The sequence below is a fragment of the Phacochoerus africanus genome, chromosome 2 (assembly GCF_016906955.1).
Source record: "Phacochoerus africanus isolate WHEZ1 chromosome 2, ROS_Pafr_v1, whole genome shotgun sequence".
Classification (NCBI taxonomy): domain Eukaryota; kingdom Metazoa; phylum Chordata; class Mammalia; order Artiodactyla; family Suidae; genus Phacochoerus; species Phacochoerus africanus.
Genome location: NC_062545.1, coordinates 67,339,180 through 67,365,617, shown reverse-complemented (window position 1 = coordinate 67,365,617; position 26,438 = coordinate 67,339,180). Strand labels below are relative to the sequence as shown.

The 26,438-nt window shown below is 37.4% G+C and overlaps 1 protein-coding gene across 2 annotated transcripts in view; it reads left to right on the top strand.

Annotated features, from left to right (window-relative positions):
- ASCC3 (activating signal cointegrator 1 complex subunit 3) overlaps nt 1-26,438 on the top strand; it is a 330,962-nt gene that overhangs the window by 291,480 nt on the left and 13,044 nt on the right. For both annotated transcript variants that reach the window (XM_047761598.1, XM_047761591.1), the window contains one exon: nt 7,933-8,157. In XM_047761598.1, coding sequence (XP_047617554.1) covers nt 7,933-8,157 — 225 coding nt within the window. The remainder of the gene's footprint in view (nt 1-7,932; nt 8,158-26,438) is intronic.

Genomic DNA, 26,438 nt, shown 5'->3' with positions numbered 1-26,438 from the left:
GTACTGTAACTCTCCATAGTGCTTTTTCTTCAAAAAACTTGCAACAAGTATAATTTTGAGTTAGTTAACTAAAGGGCACTGAAAAGAGCATCTTTTCTTATCACACATTGATGTACTTTAGTAAACATGTAATTAATATGGATTTAAAAGAAACCTAATTGCAGACTGGAGACTAAAACCTGAAGTATCAAACTTGTAATTCAAGAAGCTGTAATTTCTAAATTTGTTTATAATTTGGTTGTCCCTTGTATTGAGAACATTGGTTTTCAAAGAAACAATATTTTCTATAACAGTTATAGGAAAAGTGTATGATTACCTGCATAAAATGAATGTGCCAGTCCTAGTGAAGTATCAGTAAAAATAATAATCTTGTTTCTTTGAATAATGTTTTAAAAAGTAAATTAACTAAATGTCATTTCAGGTAGGGAAGTACATTTACATAATTGTATACAAAGATTTACAGCTGAAAAGTATAGAACAAAATTCAAATAATTGAATCTTAAGCCTCAGTTAACATTCTGTATGGTATCAGATGTAGGGATTATTATTATAGTAATAATGCCCAACATTTATACCAAGACTTACAGCTTTTAAGCATTTTCATAAACACTATCACATTGAATCCTCACACCAAATCCCAATGTAAGATAAGGAATTTGGGACTTAGAGGGTTCAGTTACTCTCAGAAGGTCACATAGTGTGTAAGTGGCAGCGCTGAAAATCCACCTGTTGTATCAATTCCCAAATCCAGTGTTCTCTCCACTGCCTCACACATACATACCACCATCCTCCTGGTCTATGACGTTTCTAAGGAGAAGAATTACTTACTGCATTCTTTGAATTCCCCATTAATTCAAACACTGGAAACAGAAAGGGAGAGATCCTTAAAGGAAGTCATAGCTTTCGATGAGACCTCATTTAATTACCGATAATTTTTTTTTTTTTTCCCTTTTTAGGGCCACCTGTGGCATATGGAAGTTCCCAGGCTAGGGGTCAAATTGGAGCTACAGCCACTGGCCTATGCCACAGCCACAGCAACACCAGATCCGAGCCACATCTGCAACCTACACCTCAGCTCACAGCAACTCCGGATCCTCAACCCACTGAGCGAGGCCAGGGATCAAACAGCATCCTCATGGATCCTGCTCGAGTTCGTTAACCACTGAGCCACAAAGGGAGCTCCCTATGGATAATTTTTAACTGTAGGAACTATTATTCATTTGCTATTTTATAAATACAAATCAAATATCAACTCTTTGAAGATCTCAAAAACATTGCCTGTGTCAAATTTAATAATGAAAAGGGTGCTATTTATCAAAATAATATGTTAAATAATAAAATCTGCATAAGTATTCTAAAGAGTGTTTTCCTGTAACTCATTACAGTCTGTGTCCCTCTTGCTCAAGTTTGAACCTTACCCTATAATTTCTCCTTTATTTACCTAAAATATATGTATATATGTAATTTGTATATGTGTTATGTATATTTTATGTATATATATATTATTTTTTACACTCTTTTGGCTTAGTTGTAATCTCTTCAAAGATACTTTCCCTGACCCACTGTTATTATTTGTACCCCTCCCTCCTTATGCTTGTCCCGTTGTCTTTTTACATTTATTCATGGCCCATTTTGATTGAAGTCTGGCTCCCCCACTTGACTATGTAGCTTCGTGAGAGTTGAGGGTGCGTTGGGGGGTGTTATTGTGGCTTTGTTTTTCTTCACCATTGTATACCCAGCACTAGTAGTTGCTGAAGAAAGATTTAGTAAACATCTATACATCTTCCTTAGAAACATGTCTATTCGGGTCTTTTGCCCATTGGATAGTTGGCTTTTTTTGCTGTTGAGTTGTATAAGTTGCTTGTATATTCTAGAGATTAAGCCCTTGTCAGTTGCACCATTTGAAACTATTTTCTCCCATTCGGTAAGTTGTCTTTTTGTTTTCCTTTTGGTTTCCTCAAATGACTAAGACCTTGTCCATTGTGGTTATTAAAACGTTTTTCATCTTTTTTTTTTTATTTTTTTAGGGCCACAGCAGTGGCATATGGAGATTCCCAGGCTAGGAGACCAATTGGAGCTACAGCTGCCAGCCTACACCATAGCCACAGCAACACCAGATCCTTAACAACTGAGCAAGGCCAGGAATCAAACCTGAGTCCTCATGGATACTAGTCAGATTCGTTTCTACTGAGCCACAATGGGAACTCCTGAAATATTTTTCATTATTATTATTACAGTCTATGGATTTTGCGAAGAAATTAAGGAGCCCTTAGTTTAATTAGTAAAGGAAACCCTGTATTGCTTTTATGCAAAGAAAAGGCATCACTGAATTCAGTTTTTTCAGTAAGGTCACTGTCTTTGGGTAATCTACATTAAAGATCTTATTGCTCCCCTATTTGACCTAGAAGGATCTCTCTACTGCAGAGCATTTTTTCCCAAGCTAAGATGTACTCAGCTGTTAGCAGACGCATCTGATACTGATACTGCTGGCAGTGAGCAAATTCACAATCCTGGTGAAGCAGGGGATTAAAGCAATAAATCGGGTAATTCAAGCAGAATTGACATGGTTTGGAAAACAGTGGAGTCACATCTTACATAGAGTTTAGATTCTAAAGTAAAAAAATACAATAAAAAATACTAGTGAGCAAATTTACCTGAAAATAACTCCAAAAGTACAATAAGCATAATTGTGAGTGGCCAGTCCTATTCAGACACACCACTTCTCAGTGAGTTCAGTGCCACTAGTTTTCCCTCAAGTAGTGGAGCAGATCATTGGTTCTTTAGTTTAGCACCAAATGAAATAGTTGGTTTGCATTTAGAAATCATGCTCTGTGGGAAATGTGTGTCTTTGGATACTGAAATCATTTCACAGAAAGATGTTCCACTCTTTCCAGGGATATTTGGGAACTAAGACTAGGAAATAGCTAGTTAATGTTGTTGCCTCCCAATGAGTCAATCAATCAATGTCTAATCAACCTACCTTCCTCTCTGTCTCTCTCTTTCTCTCATACACACACACACACACACACACACACAGTGTGAGGAGAAGTGTTGTGTAATGTATGTAATCAAATTTGAACAAGTTCATACTGAGGGAAGTAGATTACTTAGATAATGCTATTAATTAGTGTTTTCAGCCAAATTCCTACTTTCCATGTAATTTGATTTTAATTTAACTTTTCATAAGTCCATAACTAGGTAAGACATATCTAAAACCTAGAGGACCAATACAGTTTGCAGTATTAAAACAGTTATTCAATTATCTTCTGGTAAAAGGTCAAAGGAAGTTGATTTTATGACAGTAGAAATAAATCTAGATATGAATAAATTATAAGTTGTAAAACAGATTTAAAGCTGATTTCATCTCCCTATACCTCTGCCCAACTGTCTGGATTGTTGCCCTCTCTTTAACTGTATTTTGTATGCTTAACAGAAAGCGCCTGCTCACTGAGTGTTCCCAGCTTCTTTGCTATTAATAGCATCATCATTCTCCTCATCCCTGAGGCTTAAACTGTAGACCCCTCCTTGTCCGTTTTTATGGATCTGTGTGTACTATTTTCTGTGCCTGGAATGCAAGGAATCTCTCTCCCTCTCTCCTCTTCTACAAATTGCTCATAGCCTAGAACAAACACTCTCTCCTTTGGAAAACTTTCCAATGCATCCAGTTCACTTCAGTGCTCTTCTCTGAATAACAGTGTTTTATTCTGCACCTAAAATAATTATTTATATAAATATTTTTCCCCAATAATATTTTAATTTCCTTGAAAGGAAAGGTCATGTTTTAAATTTCTGAACCGTCTTTTTCCTCTTCTGCTGTTAAACATTTCTTTTGTCAAGGCTAGGATAGGTAGACAGGTGTTGATGGGGACTTGAATGGAGCCCAGATATGAGGTTGAGATGCGTCAGGCATCAGATGAGAATACTGCAGTCTTGACATTCACCTAAAATCAAAAATAATAGCACCGCCATATATAAATGGCCCTTCTTTGGCAAATGACTTCAGGGAGAACAGGAAAAAACTGAAACAACATAGGAAGAGAAAACCAAGATGACACATAGAGGCAAAACATTGACCGTTGTTATCAACAGACACTTCTTACCTAAAGCAGTACAAAATGCTAAAGACACTGTCCAGAATAGTATAAAGTAGTTGTGATATTTTTGACTATTGCAGGACAAAGTAAGACAAGAGACATAATTCATGACTGAGAGGATATGTAATGGTTATTTTAATATCTCTATTAAACATATTTAATAGAATTAAATTATAAAATTTTATATTATAAAATTTAACATAATATGATGTATATTATAATTTTTTTATTTATTTGTTCAGTTAAACAGAATGTTTTAATATTCATTTAAGAGGTTTTTTCAGATACTACATCAATTGAAATTATTTTTAGATAACATTTTTCAGTCTCTTGGACTCAACCATTTTCCCTCCCATTACAAGGCCTTTGCATACACTACATACTGTTCCTAGAACACTGTTCACTTCTTCCAGCATTCCCATTGTGCATATGTTACATCTTTTGTAGTCATCCCATGGTCCTTGGATGTTCTCTTGTGTTTTTTCAGTCTCTATTCTCTGCTTTTCCATTTTCAGAATGTCAATTGATATATTCTCTCGCTCAGAAATTCTTTCCTCAGCCATGTCCAGTCTACAGGAAGCTCACAAAAGGCATTCTTCACTTCTATTACAGTGCTTTTAGTGTTTCTTTTTGGTTCTTTCTTAAGACTTCCATCTCTCTCTGAAAACTATAAGACACTGATGAAAGAAATCAAAGATGACACAAATAGATGGAAAGATATACCATGCTCGTGGATTGGAAGAGTTAATATTATCAAAATGACTATACTGCCTAAGGCAATCTACAGGTTCAATGCAATTCCTATCAAATTACCAAGGACATTCTTCACAGAACTCCAACAAAATATTTTAAAGTTTGGATGCACAAAAGACCCAGAATAACCAAAGATATCCTGAAAAAGAAAAATGGAGCTGGAGGAATCAGGCTCCCGGACTTCAGACTATACTACAAAGCAGCAGTCATCAAAACCATATGGTACTGGCACAAAGACAGAAATATAGATCAGCGGAACAGGATAGAAAGCCCAGAATTCAACCCACGCACCTATAGCCAACTCATCTATGGCAAAGGAGGCAAGAATATATAATGGAGAAAGGACAGCTTGTTCAATAGGTGGTGCTGGGAAAACTGGACAGCCACATGGAAAAGAATGAAATTGGAACACTCCTAACACCATACACAAAAATAAATTCCAAATGGATTAAAGACCTAGATATAAGACCAGACACTCTAAAACTCTTAGAGGAAAACATAGGCCAAACACTCTCTAACATAAAGAATAGCAATATCTTCTCAGATCCACCTATCAGAGTATTGACAATAAAAACAAAAATAAACAAATGGGACCTAATCAAACTGAAAAGTTTCTGCACAGCAAAGGAAACCCTAAGCAAAACAAAAAGACAACCCACAGAATGGGAGAAAATCTTTGCAAGTGAATCGACTGACAAGGGATTCATCTCCAAAATTTATAAACTCCTTCTGCAGCTCCATACCAAAAAAACAAACAACCCCATCAAAAAACGGGCAGAAGATCTAAACAGACAGTTCTCCAAAGAAGACATACAGATGGCCGAGAAACACATGAAATGATGTTCAACATCACTCATTACTAGAGAAATGCAAATCAAAACCACTCTGAGGTACCACCTTACACCAGCCAGAATGGCCACCATCAAAATGTCAACAAACAATAAGTGCTGGAGAGGGTGTGGAGAAAAAGGAACCCTATGACACTGTTGGTGGTATTGTAAAGTGGTGCAACCACTGTGGAAAACAGTATGGAGATTCCTCAGGAAACTAAACATAGAACTACCATTTGATCCAGCAATCCCACCCCTGGGCATCTATCCAGAGAAAACCACGACTCGCAAAGACACACGTACTCTGATGTTCATTGCAGCACTGTTTGCAATAGCCAAGACATGGAAACAACCTAAATGTCCATCGAGAGAGGAGTGGCTCAAGATGTGGTACATATACACAATGGAATATTACTCAGCCATTAAAATGAACGAAATACCAGCATTTTTAGCAACATGGATGGGCCTAGAAATTATCACGCTAAGTGAGGTCAGCCATACAATGAGACAGCAACATCCAATGCTTTCACTGACATGTGGAATCTGAAAAAAAGACAGACTGAACTTCTTTGCAGAACAGATGCTGACTCACAGACATTGGAAAACTTATGGTCTCTGGAGGAGACAGTTTGGGTGGTGGGGGGATGTGCTTGGGTTATGGGATGGAAATCCTGTGAAATTGGGTTGTTACGATCATTAAACAACTACAGATGTGAATAAATAAATAAATAGAGTAGACTTAAAAAAAATACTTCCATCTCTCCACTTACACTGTCTGATATTATGTATTAATCATAGTTGTTTTAAGTTCCTGATCTGATGGTTCCAACATCCTTGCCATGTCTGATTCTGATGATGGCCCCATTTCTTCAAATTGTGCTTTTAGCCTTTTGGTATACCTTGTCATTTTTTTCTGGATAGATGGACGTAATGAACTGGGTAAAAAGGACTGCTATAAATAGGCCTTAGGTAATGTGGTGAGCTGGGGCATGGCAGTATGGGGAAGTATTCTATAGTCATGTGATTAGGTCTGCTTCTGAATTGTGAACTTCACAGAGTTTTCCCTTTTTTTCCACTCTCCCGCCTTAGATGAGAAAGGATGGGCAGGAATGGGGTATTTCCCTTCTCCCATGTGCATAGCTAGAGCTGGGTACAGTTGGGTATTTCCTTTCCCAGGGTTAGTTAGGCTCTGATGATACCCCAACAGGTTAGGCTCTGCTTAACTAGTTTCTCCTGAAAGCAGGCCTTGTTAAGGACAGGGTGCTCTGGAGTATTTCAGAAGGGTTCTTTTCCCCTCCCTTTGCTAGAAGCCCAAGGGGATTTTTCTCTGATATTTACTGTGGGAATCTGGTGGAGCTCCTGTAAGTAAATCCTGCAGTACTGTAGAGCCCCCTATGACTGGGTCACCCTGGAGTTTTGAGCTCTCAGAGTTGTCTGCACTGAGCCTCCCACAGTGCATCAGTTTCAGCTCAGGTTTTCTTAGTAACACTGATTCTCTTGGCATTTTCTGCTTGTGAGTATCCACTCTTAGCCATGACTCCCTGCATTTGCCTGTGTTTCCTGTGGTTGTATGTCCTCCTTTCTCATATGGGTCCAAGACGAGTTGTTGATTTTTCAGCTTTTTACTTGTTAGGATGGAGTGCTGACTTCTAAGCACCTTGCATGTGGAACCAGAAATCCTCAAGTTTGAACAGTTTTGTTTTCATCTAATTTATCACAGTAAATCTTAAGTTAATGATCCTGGTCTTCACCCTTATCTCACCAATCCTCTTCTCATCCTCCTTTCACCCAGCCATGCCTTATTTATTTCACTCATCTTATAGATCTTCACTTAAACATCTTTTTCCAAGGAGCATATTTTACCTGACCTTCTAAATTAAATAAGTCCTCAAACTGAATATCCATCCCTTCAGCACCCTGTACTTACCATATCATAGCATTCATTTCCACTTTGTAGAGCTTATTTGTCCCTGACAAACTCTGTTTCTGGTTCATTGCTGGAGCTCAGTGTCAAGCATAGTGTTTGATGCCTAGTAGGATCTGTATTGTATTTATTGACTATATAAATAAAAAGCACATTCATGAATTTCAGATGTGTTATATATGACCCACTTTTGCTTAATATTAATTACTTAAAATATTAAACCATGTTTTAACTGTCAGTAGTTAAAGCTAAGAAGTACGTTAACTATTATGGTTTTGATCCAGTATATTACATATCTATATGGGTTGGTTTGTTTGGTTTTTTTTTTCAGGACGCAGAGGAATACACAGATTTGCCAGTAAGACACAATGAAGATCATATGAATAGTGAACTGGCAAAATGTCTTCCCTTGGAATCAAATCCTCATTCATTTGACAGCCCCCACACGAAAGCACATCTCTTACTGCAGGCCCATCTCAGTCGAACCATGCTGCCATGCCCAGATTATGACACTGATACCAAAACAGTGTTGGATCAAGCTCTCAGAGTATGTCAGGTATGGAAATCATTCCTAATTACCTACATTTTCTCCTCTTCTTTCTGGGGTTTTTGTTTGTTTTTTCCTGTTTTAGAATAAAATCTACTTTCATTTACATATTTTTAATATAGCGTTGTTGAGAAACACTTAGTGAATTAAATCAGGAATCCTCAAAGGAAAAGCAAATAGAAATGCAATAGGATGACAATTTCAGCCATCCATCCATTCAGTCAAAATTTTCTGATGGTAAACTAAGTGCCAGGAACTTTTCTAGGTTCTGAGCTTACAGCAGTGAACAGGACAGAGGAGAACCTGCTGTAATGGGCTCTCACTAGAGATGGAGAAGACACAAAATTAAAAAGTGTTAAGTGGTGATCAGTGCTATTTTAAAGTAATAATAATAATAATGATAACATATAAGAAAGGAACTATGGAGAAAGATGGAGGGTGCTGTTTTGTACTGTTTTTTTTAATGTGGCATTCAGGGACTATCTTGCTTGTAAGGTGTCATTTAAGAAACGAAGGGAGTGAGCCATAGAGAATGTGTTCCAAACACTAAGAAGAGCTAGTGCTTTTGATTTATGTAGGAACTCACTTGGTAAATTCAAGAAAAACCAAGGTGGCCATTATGAGAAATATGAAAAGGGGGTAATTATAAGTGAGGTTAGGAAGGGATGAGAGTGGAGATTATAGAGAAAATGAGGTCTGGTCATGTAGGGAGTTTGTAAACTATGTAAGGATTTTGGACTTTACTCTGCATGAGAGGGAAGCTACTAGAGGAATGGTTCACTAAATGGTTATGTTGGTTGTATCTATGAATATTTACCATATCTGTTAAAACTGAGAAATTCTCATATTTATTATTTCATTTAAAAATAACAATAATTAACTCATTATATGTTAACGATTTTTCAAGAAAAACAACTTTTCCAAAGCAATAAAACATTAGTGAGAAGTGCATCCTGTGTTTTACATTTCTGCAAATATCTGTAACATCTAGTTTAATATAACTCAACTAAATTAGTTTGTTGCCTTTTACAAAGTCTGTTACAATTTGATGTTTTCATTGAAGTATATGAAAGAAACCCAGCCTCCCAGAGATAATGTAGTTTAAAGGAGAAAGAGTATTTTTATAGCCTTTTCAGAAAATTGTGTATGTCCTTGGATACTGTATAAAACCTTGACATGTGATATTTCTTACTTAGTTGCAATGTGAAATCTGAAACCATATCCATGAACGTTATACCTTGAATGCTCTAAGGCTAGGCAAGAAATGATGGTGGTTGGACCCGGTTGGTATGGGTGAGTTTGGTGAAAATTGGTTGGATCCTGTGTACTTCTTTAAGGAGAACTAACCAAATTTGCTAGTGGTTTAGACAAGGGTTTTTTTAAGGAAAAGTGAGGAACTATAAGATGATTCCAAAACTTTTCTCCAGAGTAGCTGGAGGACTGGAGCTGCCATTTGCTGGGAGGTGACTATGAGAGGAATAGCGTAGGAGAAGCACCAGCCCTAAGAGTTGGAGGTTATAAGAGCTTTTGATTTTCTGTATCATGCCTTTTTGGGCATTTCTATAATAAAAAACAATTTTTGAGATTTTCAGAAGATTTGCATTGTTCTTAAAAGTAGGGAGTAAATGAATCTGTAAAGATCTGCGTATAGACGTTTGCAAAATTAAAGACTTAGAAATAACCCAAGCATCCTTCAGGTTATAGAACACTGCAGAATATTACAATTCCATTTACGAATTCTGCTGCTGTGTAGACTCTCTACATAAATATGTGAAAATACATCTAGAGAGAAGATCCAGAATAAGTCTGTAATAAGCATGTAAATTTTCTTACACCCTTTTTGTAACTAACATGTGGTTTATCTCTCTAGGAAGATGATTTGCCACTCCTTATTAGTCACACTTTATAAACAAAGGTTAAAGTTCCTAAAGTTTTAGCTGTGACCCTGGATACTCATTTGTGTGTCCTTTAGCTGTTTTTTTCCCCCTCAAACACTGACCTGTTAATGAACTCACGGGTCAGGAAGAGTGGCAGAGAGGTTGCAGGAGGAATTAAATTTTTATACTTATAAGTATACTCATAGATATACATATTTGTATCATATTTAAAAGCTCTAATGTATTATTAACTCGTTCATACTTTCTTTTTTACCACTAAGTCAGCAATGATTCAAAGGCTGTGTAGTAATAGTAATTAGCAATTTCACATGGAGTCTATTTCTAAATTTACTATAACAGAAAAGGATTCGGTCAGGTACTTTTAGCCTTTACTAGTTATTCTTGTATAGAGCTTCTTAGGATATTTATATTTCTTGAGTAGTTTTTGCTTCTTCTAAATAATATCTAGAAAGAAACAATTTTCTCTTTAATTATAAAAGTAATACACTTCTTTGTAGAAAATATGGAAAAACAACATATTAAAATGAAAGTCATTCATAGTAATTATATCTTCACCTCCATAAATATGAGGCTCTTTTCTTTCTGTTAATGAATTAAAATTTTTTAATTCAGAAAAAGGATTTTTAATTTTTTTGTTTTGAACTAACCCCAGATTTAGAAAATGTTTGTAAAAATAATACAATGAAATTTCCATATATCTGTCACCCAGCTTGGTAACACCTTGCCTCAGTACTGATCTAGTCCTATTAACTAATCTAGAGACCACATTCCAGTTTTGTCCACTAGTATTTTATCCCACTAATGTCTTTCTCTGGACCGGGATTCAGCCAGGATCCCACATTCCATTTAATTGTCATGTCACCTTAGTCTTCTTAACTTTCTGGATGTTGGCACTTGTGAGTAGTACTGGCCAGGCATTGTGTAGAGAGCTCTCCTTCAGTTTGAGTTTACCTGACATTTCCTCATAATTACTGAAGAATACCACAGAAGTGATGTTTTGCCCTCTTGGTATCAGGCCTGTGACATGGATATGTGTTATTACTAGGGGTGTTAACTCTGTGCTCTTGAGATGGTGTCTGCCAGGCTTCTCCACTGAAAAGTTACTTTTTTTTCCTTTTGTAACTAATATGTTGTAGTGCCATACTTTGAGATTTTGTAGGTACCCTGTTTTTCCTATTTTCCTACATTATTTTCATCATCCATTGGTGACTTTTGCCTAAAACAATTATTACTGCTGTGATTTTCTGTTTCCATCATTCCCAGAGTTCCACTGTTAATGGAGAATTGTTCATTCTCCTCCATTTATTTATTTACTTTATTTATTTAAAGTGTGTGGAGTTCCCGTTGTGGCTCAGCGGAACTTGACTAATATCCATGAGGATGCAGACTCAGTCCCTGGCCTCACTCAGTGGGTTAAGGATCTGGCATTGCCATGAGCTGTGGTGTAGGTCACAGACACAGCTCAGATCTGGAGTTGCAGTGGCTGTGACATTGGTTGGCAGCTGCAGCTCCAGTTCAACTCCTAGCCTGGGAACTTACTTATGCCGCAGGTGCGGCCCTAAAGAGCAAGGTATAAGCTCACGAGTATTTGTTTTTATTGGTGAGGGTTTTAGAGACTAAAATCGGGGTGCTTGTTGACTCCTATCGCTAAGTTGGTACCTTTGCCTCTAGGCCCCTCAGTGGACAAAGCTAGGAAATATAAGTATGACACACAGACGTCTATATCTATTTGTATATCTTCTTATCTGTGTGTGTATGTGTGTGTGTGTGTGCTTGGGTGTTTGAAAAATATTTGTATTCATAAAACCGTGAGTTCATTCTAATAATGCCAATTCCAATTTAATACCAAGTGTTCACTTTTCACTTGAGTCTTCCCCCTTTTTTGAATTATAATTCTTCTCTTCACCTATGAGAAACTTGGCCCTCATTAATCAAAATATGTTTACTTAATTCCTCCATCCTAGCCTACTCCTGATGACTCCTGCAAAAATTTTTTTAAAAAAAGTTTACTAATAGTTACATATAGTTCTTTTTTGTCTTTGGAGATGCAGAGGCTCTTTTACTTTGTACATTTACACACACATACACTTGCTGTCTCACTTTCTTCCTTTGCAAATTTTTATCATGTTATTTTATCATCTTTTTTTTTTTCTCTCTCCCCCCCTTAGGGCTGTACCCATGGCATATGGAAGTTCCCAGGGTAGGACTCAAATCGGAGCTGCACCAATTTGAGCAGCCACAGCCACAGCAATGCGGGATCCAAGCCACTGATGGCAACGCCAGATCCCCGGCCCATTGAGCAAGGCCAGGGATTGAACCCCTATCCTCATGGATACAGTTCGGGTTCATTACTGCTGAGCCACAAGGGGAACCCCTATAATCTTTTTTAACTTAGTAATTTATAACATTTAATATTCTTCTTAAGAATAATTTCTGATGGCTACACTATATTTCTTCATAAGTCATAATTTACTTAATTATTCCCTGTTATTAGACATTGTATGGGCAATTTTCCTGTATTATAAATTATAAGCATTATAATTATGGTTATAAATATGGATTTGGCTTTTCAGAAGCCACCTAAAAAAGCAACTTAGTTGTAAAGCGGGGTTCCCATCATGGCTCAGCAGTTAACGAACCCAACTAGTATCCATGAGGACACAGGTTCCATCCCTGGCCTCACTCAGTGGGTTAGGGATCCAGCATTGATGTGAGCTGTGGTGTAGGTCACAGGTGCGGCTTGGATCCCGTGTTGCTGTGGCTGTGGTGTAGGCTGGCAGCTGTAGCTCTGATCACAACCCCTAGCCTGGAAACCTCCATATGCCATTGGTGCTGCCCTAAAAAGACAAAAGGACAAAAAAGAAAAGAAACTTAATTGTAAAGAGATGGCAACCAGTTTCACATCCTAAATTGTCTCATTCTTGTAATTTCTTTTTTTTTTCTTCTTCTTTTTTTTTTGTCTTTTTGCCATTTCTTGGGCCACACCCGAGGCATATGGGAGGTTCCCAGGCTAGGGGTCGAATCAGAGCTGTAGCCACCAGCCTACGCCAGAGCCACAGCAACGCGGGATCCGAGCTACGTCTGCAACCTACACCACAGCTCACGACAACGCCGGATCATTAACCCACTGAGCAAGGGCAGGGACCAAACCCGCAACCTCATGGTTCCTAGTCAGATTCGTTAACCGCTGTGCCACGACGGGAACTCCTCATTCTTGTAATTTCTTTCTAAGATTGTGATAAAAGTAAGCCATCAGAAAGAGGAATGAATATTATGGTTGTTAATGGAAAATTTGGGGAAAATCATGACTTGATAAAATTTTCCATGACTGATTGACAGGTTTCATTACTGCACCCTATTGTTCTAATTTGATATGCAGATACTGTTGGCCTAGAAAGCATTGGTTTGGTGTTCCAAGCTGTGGCCCTGCTGGCTGATTGAAAATTATACTATTGCCCTCATGGGACATTAGCGTGACTTTGTGTTCTGTGTATGGGACTCAGTGCCACCAGCTCTTACTATAAATTCAGCTCTGCTCCTGTATTAGTATAAGGCCTTAGGCAAGTCACTTAACCCCTGCTGTCTGAGTAAAAATAACACCTTACAAGAGAGGGACATTAGTTAATGTTTATAAAGTAAACAATGATTTGAAGACTCAGGGAACTAGGTCTTACTCTCCTCATTCTTAGTAATTCTCCTATTTTCTTGCTTCTTCATAGTCTTTTAACTCTATATTTTTATTCCCTATAATTTATAGAAATATACCTTTTTCATGATTATGAAAACTCTGTAGTTTTGACTCCCCATGTCCTGGAAGATCATTCACAAAAGAAAAACATATTGCTGTAGTTCCGCTTTGGCTTGAAGTCAGAATGTACAGTTCAGCCTGCCTTCTCTTTTTGTGTCCTTTTGAAATTGTGTACCAAGGACATTTGTGTTGTTTTTTTGTTTGAAGATATTTTTATCATTGTTCCTTTTATTTTGGGGGGGGGGAGGTTTTAAGGATGTGGTTTTTTAATGTAATTTAATTTTTATTTTATATTCAGGTATAGTTGATTTACAATGTTGTGTTAGTTTCAGGTGTACAGCAAAATGATTCAGTTATACATATACATATATCCATTCTTCTTCATATTCTTTTCCTATGTGGGTACTATTGAGTAGAGTTCCCTGTGCTGTACACTAGGACGTTCATCATGGTTCCTTTGAGTATTTTACTGCTGCTGTCATTTCCATCCCACCTAACAAAAACAAGAGTAAAATTTTATGTACATATCTCAATTTTTTAAACCTGCTTAAAATGTTTTAATTTTTTAATTGAGCAGTTAAGAAATTGATTATTCTTGCCATTATATCCTCTTCTTGATTATGTTAACCCTAAAATATATTTGTAAAATGTAGTAAATGACATACTTTGTGTCCCAGATGTACCCAAGAAAAACCATGGTAGCTTTTGTGGTAAAATTACAAATAAATATCAAAAACTTAGGGAGTTTCCACTGTGGTACAATGGGTTAGTGATCTGGCTTTTCTCTGTGGAGGTACCACTTCGATTCCAGACCCAGTGCAGTAGATTAAAGATACAGCGGTTGCTGTATCTGTGGTGTAGGTCAAACCGCTGGCTTGGATTCAGTCCCTAGCCCAGGAACTTCCAGATGCCACAGGTGTGGCCAAAAAGGAAAAAAAAAAAAATTAATGCTTGCCTAAATTTTTCAAATTTGATGACAAAGCCAGATCTGATGGAAAGTGTCTGATGTTTTGATTAGCTCTCTGTCCCACGCTGCTTTTGTATCAAGGAGCAAAGAAACTGGTTTTTAGAGAAGTTAAATAACTGCTGAAAGGTGGTTTGTTGAGGCAGTTCATGCTGAAACCAAATGGCAATACCAGGACTTTTAAATCCTGCTCTAGGCGTTCCCACTGTGGCAGAGTGGGTTAAGGAACCAACGTTGCTGCAGCTGTGGCATAGGTCTCGGCTGAAGCTCTGATTTGATCCCTGGCAAAGGATCTTGCTGTGGTGTGGCCATAAATAAATAAAGTCCTGCTCTAATAGCCCTGATCATTTCTGAGAAGTGCTGTATGTCTTTACATTAAAATCACCTGCATTTAAATGCAAAATAATTAAATACAATACTAAGCCAAATAATGTAAGAGTACAAGTTTATGTCTTTGCCACTCTTACCACCTTCTATTTAGTATTTGCAGCAAAACGTCCCAGTAATTGGATGCTTTCAGGTGTTTAAGGGAAAAAGGGGAACCATGGCTGGAGGAGCTGACCCAGTGAGCTGAGGACCAGAGGGTTATGTGCTTGTGCTGTCACTTTGCTGGGTTAATTTGGGAAAGTTGCATTCAGATATAGTAGAGGCCATTTTTACCCTTCAGCTAATTCTGTCTACCCTGCAACCTGAATTTAATAGATTCCAATATTTGTGTGCATTTTAAGGTTTATTTTAAAGAACTTTAGCATCAGTATCCGTAAGAACTACAAGATAATGCTGTGATCTCATGCAAGGAGAACACACACACAAAAATGTGATAGTATAGATTGATTAGAAAGATCTCTGGAAACCTACGCTTTCAGATTTAAATTGGAATTCATGTATGTTAAATGCCAAGTTCTACCAGAATATTTGGAAAACTGCATATCATCTCCATATCCCACACCAAAAAAAAAAAAGAAAGAAAGAAAGAAAAAAGAATTGCTATTTAAGGACAGTCCATAAGACAGACCATTATTAACAGTGGTGCTGGTGAATGTTTATTGAGGATTTTCTTTGTACCAGGCTCTGTTCTCATTTCTTTCCATTGCATGGACTCATTTGCTGTAACAGTCCAATGAAGCAGTACAGTTATTATCCTCATTTTACAGATAAAGACTAAGTAACTTCCCCAAAATCTTTTTCTTGAAAGAAAAGCAGTTTTCGGCATTCAGCATAGGTTGGATATGTAATAAAAATATATCTTATTGGGTTCCTTTTGACCTGTAAAGATAGCTAAGAATTGTATTCATGGTATAGTCAGGATTTATTTTAAAATATGAGAACTTTGCAGGATTTTCTACTTTTCTTTTGACCAAGAATTTCCACTAGAACATGAATACTATTTTTTAATTAATCCCTTCTTTTTAATGTATATTCAAGTCACCTCCCTTTAATTACTCCAGTTCCCCTTCAACAGTCTGCCTATAATTACTTTAACCAGTTTCTAAGAGGGACTTGTTAATATGATTGATATTCGTAATTGGGCTTTATTTATATCACTCTGCAGTGTCCAGTTGATATGCTGTTTGCCAGGAGGAAAGAGGAATGCCATCATAATTATAAGATACCCCTATAATAAACAGTGATGCACACTATAATAATTGTGTGTAGGTTCATTATTAAAACACATGCACACACACTTTAATATTTCACTTTCATTCTTCAAGGTTTGCTTTCTCTGCTTATGTTAGATTCTTGGCTTCTTTCACTGACCCATCATTGCCGCCACTAATGGGGCTCCCCTGGAGGTAGCCTTTGTCCATCCATCCCCCTGGTCCTCTTTGAGAAACTTCAAATTTCTAGTAGCAGTAGGCAATCTCAGAGATTCCTGGTCCCAAAATACAGAACTACCAACTCCCCCAAAAGATAACAAACATCCCTATTGAGGGAGAGTATCAAGTTCTATATCCTGCATACCAAGGTGCATATGTATTTAGGTTGAATTTGTATTCCATAACATGAAAGCTGGCAATGGTAAACCAGGAGGCCGGCTTTGAAAATAATCCCGGTGATTCAGTGCCCGTAAGGAAAACCTTTGAGGAACTATGTTCCAATGGGTAAGTTTCCATTGTTTTGTAAGTTCTTGTATCTAACATTAATACAGGAGCTGTCATTTTACATCATTTCCTTTAATGTCCAAGTCTTTTTTTGAACAACTAAGTTTCCAGCCTTTTTTTTCTTTCACTGAAGATAATAGGTAGCTCATATACCACTCAATTTAATGTTAACCATATTCTAATAGGATTTATCAGTTGTCGCAAAAGGTGCTCGTCAAAAAGATAACTTTAATAAGCTGCATAAATAGAGAAAGGGGAAGGAGAGGTATGAACTGGCATACTTTCCTCCATTCAGAAAACCTTAAATTTACAAGAGCAAATCCCTAAAAGTTTGTTGGTAAGGTTGTTGTTTAGCCCAAACTTCAAAACAATAATTTGACCTCTTTATCTCTGTAACAATTTCTGATAAATTTAATGTGCATTACATTTCAAATAACTAGTTTATTTGAACATTTCAAATAGTTTTTCTATAACCCGTAGCTATTCTGAAAACACACTGCATCTTCGATCTATTTTTTAAAGTATTTTCATTGATAAGTTCAAGATATGAATATATGCATGTATCAGAGTCTGCGAATGGGAAAAAAATAGGACAAGACAAAAGAAAATACAATGATATGAGTATTTTTATTGACCTAATTATTTTAACTGAGAGATACCATGACTATGATTGGGTCTATATTTCTATTACCAAATGATTCTCATTTGTAGCAGATTAAAAAGCATGGAAATATTCAATAATACCAAGAGACAGAAGTACCATTGAGCAAGGTTAACGTAACCTTTGAGGAGTGTTTACCAATGTCTGCACTAAGTACAGGCTTAGCGGGATGTAAATGTATTGAAGAATGTCAGTGTCAATTAAATGACCAAGTTTTAGAATCATAAAGTCAAGTATAGTTAGCAGCAAAAATAGTCCAGGTACTGTCGAGCTTAACAAAAGAAGTACTTGGTCAAATCCTTAATCCAGTACTTGTAAGAAATGTTTTGATATAGCAAATGATAGATAAAATCTTCCATATATTCTTAGTAGAATCCTTTCACATTTTAAAATGCTTATGAATAGTTCAAATGACAGTCTTATCTTTACAGAGACGGTAAAATACAATACGTTTCAGAAAGTGTCTTCAGATCATTTTGAGAAAAAGATGGATGGTTGATAAGTAAATAAATTCTAGACTTTCAAAATGGGGTTACCCATATTTACTAATCTACAATTTAAAGAGTTAATTTCTGCAACTTAAAATCTTTAAAGGATTCTAAGATGAAAAGTGCACTATTAAGTTTTAAATATATCTGATTTATGGATATGTTTCAAAGAATATTAATCCTATGAGCATACATTTGTATCATCCAAAATATGCTGGAACCTTATCAATAACTATTTATAATGCCACTGACTGTTAAGGTGACTTGGGCATAATTCTTGGCACATAATAGATCTCAATGTATCATGGAGGAATGGAATGACTAAATATTTCACTTTTTCCTTTCTAGTTCTTTCTTAGGAGAGAGTTGAAAGGGAGATTTATTGTGTGTGGAGTCTCACAATGTTTTTAAAAATATCTGCCAGATCTGAATTGTCTACGAACAAAAGTATTCTGTTTGTGGCAAACATTCGTGTGACCTTATCAAATTCATAGAGACAGGGATGTCTAATTCAGGCTGCTTTCCTGGCAAGACTGCCAGGAACTCAGATCTTACCATAGAAGCCTCTTATTAATGGATGTCTATTTCAAAACAAATAATTCTACATGAACTTAATCCTGAGTGATTATTCTTCCAAATGCAAAGATCCACACCGTGGTGCAGAATCATCATCCAGCTAGTGCAGCTTTTATCCTGTATCACAGTTATATTTTAATTCCATGATAGAATACCCAAAATACCACCTTAAAAAAAGCACCGTTCCCCATTACAGATGCAACACAGAGCTAAAGCATTTAGTGTTTCCAAAACTAACACAAATGTGTGGGTTTTGAGGTGTAAAACACCTTTACTTACTCTTGTGGATTTACAGGCAATCTCTCTTCAAGGACTATAATATAATTTGGAAAGCTGTTTCCCCCTGGGTGGCTCTACCTGTAAGCTTTTGTATGACAATTTGGTGGTGGTTTATGATGATATGATGCTATTATGAAGGATCCTTCTACCCCCAGCTCCTCTCCTCATACCCACATAACAACCCTTTTCCCGGTTGGGGCTGAAGGAAATGAATAATGCTTAACCCATTTGTGTGATCAATTCACTTAAGCAGCTACTGTGAAATGTTAATCACAACTTTAATTTGTACTGCATTAGCATTTTGATTAACTTGTAGGCTTGCTAGCACACTTGAAGCGCTTTTACTCATAGTTACAGCTCGGAAATGACTTTTTGATTAATTAAGTTTGTTAGACAGCAGCTGAGCTTCCTGAATGCTAACCTTCTGGGGGTAAAAGTTCAGGAGAAAGTTACTGTGAACAACTGTTGCTATTGAAAAAGATTCTTATAAATGTACTTATAGCATTTTAATTATTGACAAAATATTGTATCATTACTTGCAACCGACCTGAACCTTTAAAGAGTGTGCCTTTCTGTCAGGAAGGCTTTTTTCAGGTTTTCCCATCATTGCAAAACTTCTGGGAGCTCTTGAATTTCCAGCAGATGTCTAACAACTAATATTTTAACAGGCTGCCCAGAATGAATTTCCATAGCTTTTTAAAAAATAAACTTTGTAGTTTAGAATCATCTTAGAAGTTATAGAGACAGTACAGAGCTTTCCTATATATTTCACACTCATAGTTTTCCCCTGTGATTAACATCTTAGGTTAATATGGTATATTTGTCACAATTGATGAGCCTTTATTGATATATTATTATTAAGTCCATACTTATCTATGTGGGAAAAGAATCTGTGAGAGAATGAGTATGTTTGTATGTATGACTGGGTCAGTTTGTTGTTCAGCAGAAATTATCACAACCTTGTAAATTAACTATACTTCAATGAAACTTTTAAAAGTCCATACTTATTAAGAATTCTTCAGTTTACTTAGTGTCTTCTGTTCTAGGATTCCACTCAGGATACCACATTACATTTAGTTGTCCTATCTCTTTAGGCTCCCTTAGGCTCCAACTCCTGGGAGTTTCTGAGATTTGCATTGTTTTTGCTGATCTTTCCATAGCATTTTGCAGTCTCATGATATTCCATAAATCACAATTTTTAAATAAATTGAAATAAATAACAGCGGTTGTTATAAATAAATGAAAAGGTTTTTTCCTCACTCTGGATTCAATAAGCCTGTCTCTTCAACTCTAACAGTGAATTATGTTTATGTCATTAACTTTGAATAGATGTAGTTATCTAGCCATTTCCATCTTTCTCATGAGCTTATTTTCATGTGATTTTTGCAGTCCCTACACTATCACTAGAAACTTTAAGAAGATGGGTGGAAAAGGAGAAAGTTTCCTTGAAGAGGAGAAAGGATAAGGGGAGGGCGAGAGGGTGCAGGTCATCAGCATGCCTAGAGGGAACTAGGGATCCTACTCCGTATATAGACCTGACAGTCACAGCTGGAAGACCTGAGGACTAGGTTCACAGACTTTGCAAACTGAAGCTTAGAAAGTTTTTAACAATGGATCTTAGAGCTACATCTGTTATTCACCTGTTAACTTACCTCTTGGTGTACATGGACCGGTAGTTTTTCTTTTAGTGACCTAAATCAGAGATTTCTTTTTCCTTGCAATGAAGTTGACTTAATTCAGTCACAGTACTCTTAAGTTCCAGTTTTACCCCTGAATTATTTAAATCCAGAATTCAGTTATGTTTCAAAAGATATTTAATGCCTGCACATCAAATAATAAGCTGTCATTATAACCAAATGGTGGGTTAAAGTTAATTCTGAAATTTTAGGTTTTCAAAACTCCTAAGGAGGAAGAGTTCCTGTTGTGGCTCAGTGGATTAAGAACCTGACATACTATCCCTGAGGATGCAAGTTCGATCCCTGGCTTCCACTAGTAGGTTAAGGATCTGGCATTGCCTTGAGCTGCTGCGTAGGTCACAGGTGGGACTCAGATCCCATATTTCCATGGCTGTGGTGTAGGCTGGCAGCTGAAGCTCTGATTTAACCCCTAGCCCCAAAACTTCCATATGCTGCAGGTGTGGCTATAAAAAGAAAAAAAAATCCCATTGACAATTTATTCAGAGACAATAACCAATTAAATGCATAATAATTTTGTCTGGACTCTGTATTTTTCTGTTATATAGGAGAAAAAGCATAGATGTAAATAAACCACTTTACTTCAAAATAAGACATGGTATATACATAAATAATTTAGAGGTTGTGGAAGAAGTGTGATGAGCAAGGTATGAAGTTAGAAAACCAAGATCAAGTCTTAACATCACTTTTCACCAGTGTGATCACACAGTCACTGAACTTATTTGAGCTTCAGTTTTTCCATCTGTGGAAAGGAGACAGACTAATGTCTGCCTCATGCTTGGTATTATTAAGAGCTATGTACAAAAGTGTTTTCTATCTCTGCACTATTATACCAATATTTTCATTACACCATATTTTTGCAGACTGTCTATACAGTTTGACCTTATGTATTTTACTGTTTGCTACTTTTTGCAGTAATTGAACAAAATGTACTTTGTTTGGTACAGAACACAGAGATATGTTGTCAAGCTTGCATTTTTAAGTATAATCTATAGTAACAGAAAAAGAAGGAAAGTATCTATAGATTTGGACAAATCTATCCTTTGCAGAAATAGTTAACATCACTATGAAATGTGGTTGAGTTTAACTGCCAAGACCAAGCTTGATATGCTTAGGGAATTCTTGAAATCAGTCCAGAATAAATGTTGAGGACATGAGGTGTAATCAAGTCAAAAAGCATGCCATTGACTTCAAGACCCCTGCAGCCTAAAACATTTCGTTCCAGATAGTGTTCATTTTCAAAAATCTAGTTCTTTTTGATATGGGGGATGGAGGTGGAGTTGGTTTTGGTGGTCATGCTGGTGGTAGTGGTGGTGGTGGTTTTACCTTTACATAAAGCCAAATATCTCAGTTCTTGAGTTTGCCCTGTGGTTTCCATGTGAGGATGAGGATGTGTTAGTATGTGTGCCTCTCTTTGTTTCTGCCTTTCCCTCTCTCCTCAGCCATCTCTCCTTCCTCCCTCTCTTCTTCCTTCTCTTGCTTTCAGTTAGACATAGGCAAACACACACACCATCCCATTTCTACCTTCCCTTTGAAAATTCCTGCACTTGCCTAATTATTCTTGTTTCTCCAGTAACAAAAGTCTGCTACCTTAAATCTCTCCAACCATGTCTTTCTTCTCAGAATCATTCTTCTTTTCCCATGTATGTTTTATTTTCAGAGTCTGTATGATTTCTTTTTCAACTGTGTTCCAAAGTCTAGATCTCTTTGCCACCTCCCTCAAAAACCAGTCCATAGCTTTCAGCTCCATTCCAGTTCCTGCAGTCACCAGGGTGGCTTCAGCAAATGACCTTTCCACACTGTAATCACATGTATTCCATGCTCCTCTGCTCTAGTAATTACTATATCCAAAACCACTTTAGCCACCACCTCTGTGACATCAACTCTGACCACAGCTTCTTTACCCATCACCTTGACTGAACATTTCTGATACTCATCAGACCTGGCGTCTCTCCTCCCCTCCCTCATCCCCCTGTCTAGGCCCCAGACCCTGATGACTGCACTTGACACCCAAACAGCATTGGCCCTAGAGTTTCCACTTCCACAATGATGTCAAAATTTGAATTCTCTGCTTTCACGCCCAAATTAATCTTACTCATCATTGCCAGAAACAATCACAACGGATTGCTAATTTCTATAATTTCTAATTGTGTCTAAAATTTCTATAATTATTGTTTCAAAGTCATGCTTTTGAAACTCACCACTGCTCTAGTTTTTATTCACATCATTAATTCCCCCCAGTATTATTCCAAACATTTTCATGCTCCTTTACAGTACTTTTCTCCAAGCAAGAGACATCACCTCTAATTTACAGAGGTGATTGAGACCCTGTGAAATGAGTGCTGGCAATTTCCATTCTCTTCCTTCAGAGCCTCCCTCTCTCCAGTGACCGGGTGGGTGAGGTCTTCTATGTCCCACTGAAGCCTCTCCTCTGAGGCCTTGCTCACACACCCAGCAGTGGAAGCTCATCTTCTTCTGATCCCAAGAGGGTCTTTTCTCTCTGTACCTTATTCTGTGCTTACTGTATGCTGCCTTCTGTTTTGACTTAGGTTTTTCTGTCCCTAACTCCAAGGATATTACAGTCTGTTTGGAAAAATAGAAAGTGAACTTTATAAAAGCAAATAACAAAATAATGTGAGTATGTTGGCATTTTATTTATGAAAGTTTAAAGCATATTTTTTAGATGAAAAAAACAAATGCCAGCAGTTAAGTCATTTATCTAAGGTCTTACAGTGACTTTAAAGGCACAAAACCTCTAAACGCTAAGGCCAAGTCTCTCTCTAGTTATGTCACACCTTCTTCAAACTAGTGTCAAGTGTTCATGAATTATATGTCTGTTTATACTTCATCCAAACTTACTGTTTGCTTTAAACACTCTCTTGTCAGGAAACTTCGTCAAAGTCTCATTTTATCCAGTAGCACATTCATCAAAGAACCTTCCATTCTAATCTAGGGCCACATTAGAATCCCACACACTTACCTCTCATCTTGAACTTTATAGACAATGTCCTATACTGGTTAGAAGCAAGCACTTTGGAGTCAAGCTCCCCAGAATTTGAATTCCATCCATACCCATTTACCAGAGCTGTGCCACTTTGGGTATATTTCTTTATCTCTCTGAGCTACATTGTCTTCATCTGTAAAATAGGTTTTAATTCAGTAACTTTCATAAAATGGTTGGTTATTGGAGCATTTGACAAATTGTACATGCTTAACCAGTGACCACTGGAATCACAATTATCTCAACAGTGCCCTCGAGAGTCCCTTAGATGCCCTTAGCCCTTTGTTCTTTCCTGCCTTTCCTGATCTTATCTCCACATAACTGCCCCTCTTGCCATCTTTGCCTCTGCTCCAAAGATGCTCATTGTAACAGTTTTGGCTGCCCAACTTGTTCCCAGCATTTCTGAGTCCACATCCATAGCCCATACTCTCTCTCCCGAGCTCATTTCCACCTGGGCTTCTCACCTGGCTTCATAGTGGCACCTCAGTTACCATGAGTTCAAAACCAAACTCATCACCTGCTTTTCTATAAATAAATGGCAACCTCACAGTTTCTGTTAATTGCAATAAGGTTTTAAATATAGTTTGATTTTATAAGTGAATGCAATGCTAGCAATCATTTCCACTCTGTCACAGCTGGAAATGACAAATTCTGAGTCAACAATCAACTGAAGTTGATTCCAGCTTAGTAGGAGAAAGTCTTATGCCTGCAGTCAACCCCCACCCATTTTTTCCCTAGACTTAGAATCACCCTGGCCTTGCCTGATAGGTAACATGCTCAGTAGAAGATGGATAAGAGGTAAAGGGGGATTTGCCTAATGTTAATGCTAAGCCTGTGAAGAATGTCCAGAGGTTTTTCTCCTCAGTGTACTATAAAACAGCCGTTTTCTATTTGAGTATTAGATCTCTGTAAGGGACTTGTGGTATCTTGGGGAATTGAGCAATGATCTCCAGCTATTACCAAAGCCAGCCCCATTCTAGGGAGGAGCATGCGTCTCTTTGTTCTTTTTTTAAAATATAGTTTTTAAATATAGCCAATATTTACTACAAAATATTGGCTATATCCCCCATGTTGTACAGTACATCCTTGAGCCTGTCTTACCCCCAGTGGTGTATACCTCCCACTCCCCCACCCTATACTGACCCCTCCTCCACTGGTAACCACTAGTTTGTTCTCTGTATTGGTGAGTCTACTTTTCTGTTATATTCACTAGTTTGCTGTATTTTTTAGGTTCCACATGTGATATCATCTAGTATTTATCTTTCAATGTCTGAGTTACTTCACTTAGCATAATGCCCTCCAAGTCCATCCACATTGCTGTAAATAGCAAAATTTCATTCTTTTTTATGGCTGAGTAATATTCCATTGTATGTATGAACCACATCTTTTTTAGCCATTCATCTGTTGGTAGACACTTAGATTGAGTCCATTTCTTGGCAATTGTAAATAGTTCTGTTATGAATATTGGGGTGCATGTATCTTTTTGAATTAGTGTTTTCATTCTCTTTGGATACCCAGGAATGGAATTGCTAGATCATATGGTAGTTCTATTTTTAGTTTTTTGAGGAATCTCCATAATGTTTTCCACAGTGGCTATGCCAATTTACATTCCCACCAACAGTGTATGAGGTTTCTCTTTTCTCCACATCCTTGCCAACATTTGTTATTTGTGTTGTTTTTGATGATAGCCATGTTGACAGGTGTAAAGTGGTATCCCATAGTAGTTTTGATTTGCATTTCCCTGATGATTAGAGATGTTGGACATCCTTTCATGTGCCTGTTTGCCATCTGCATTTCCTTTTTGGAGAAAAGTCTGTTCACTTCCTCTGCCTATTTTTTTTTTTTGTCTTTTTTGTTGTTGTTGTTGTTGTTGTTGTTGCTATTTCTTGGGCCGCTCTCGTGGCATATGGAGTTTCCCAGGCTAGGGGTTGAATCGGAGCTGTAGCCACCGGCCTACGCCAGAGCCACCGAAACTCGGGATCCAAGCCACGTCTGCAACCTACACCACAGCTCACGGCAACGCCGGATCGTTAACCCACTGAGCAAGGGCAGGGACCGAACCCGCAACCTCATGGTTCCTAATCGGATTCTTTAGCCACTGCACCACGACGGGAACTCCTCCTCTGCCTATTTTTTGAGTTGTTTGTTTTTTTGTTATTGAGTTGTGTGAGCTGTTTATATATGTCGGATATTAACCCCTTGGCAGTTATAACATTTGCAAATATCCTCTTTCATTCAGAAGGTTATCTTTTTTTGTTGATGGTTTCCTTTGCGGTGCATAAGCTTTTAAGTTTAACTAGCTCTCATTTATTTTTGCTTTTGAGGGGAACAGATCCTAAAAATATTGCTTCAATTTATGTCAGCATTCTGCCTATGTTTTCTTATAGGATTTTTATGGTATCTGGTCTTACATTTGGGTCTTTAAGCCATTTTGTGTATATTTTTTGTCTGTGGTGTTAGAGAATGTTCTAATATCATTCTTTCACATGTAGCTGTCCACTTTTCCCAGCACCACTTATTGAAGAGACTCTCTTTTCTCCATTGTGTGGTCTTGCCTGCTTTGTCATAGATTAATTGACCATAGGTACATAGGTTTATTTCTGGGCTCTCTATCCTGTTCCATTGATCTATGCATTTTTGTGTGTGTGTGCCAGTACCATACTGTCTCACCTATTGGTTCTTATCTACCAAGAAGATTGCTGTAAAGATAGTGAGATGCAGGGAGTCTGTCTTGGGCTCAGTCATGCAGAGATGTATCAGGATGACCTACCAAGCCCTCAAACCTATTTACCTGGACCATCCCTTATCCTTAGCCCCTTCAGGTATGTACCTGAGTAGTAACATGGACTTGTCCACTCAAACTGAGAACCAAGCCCATG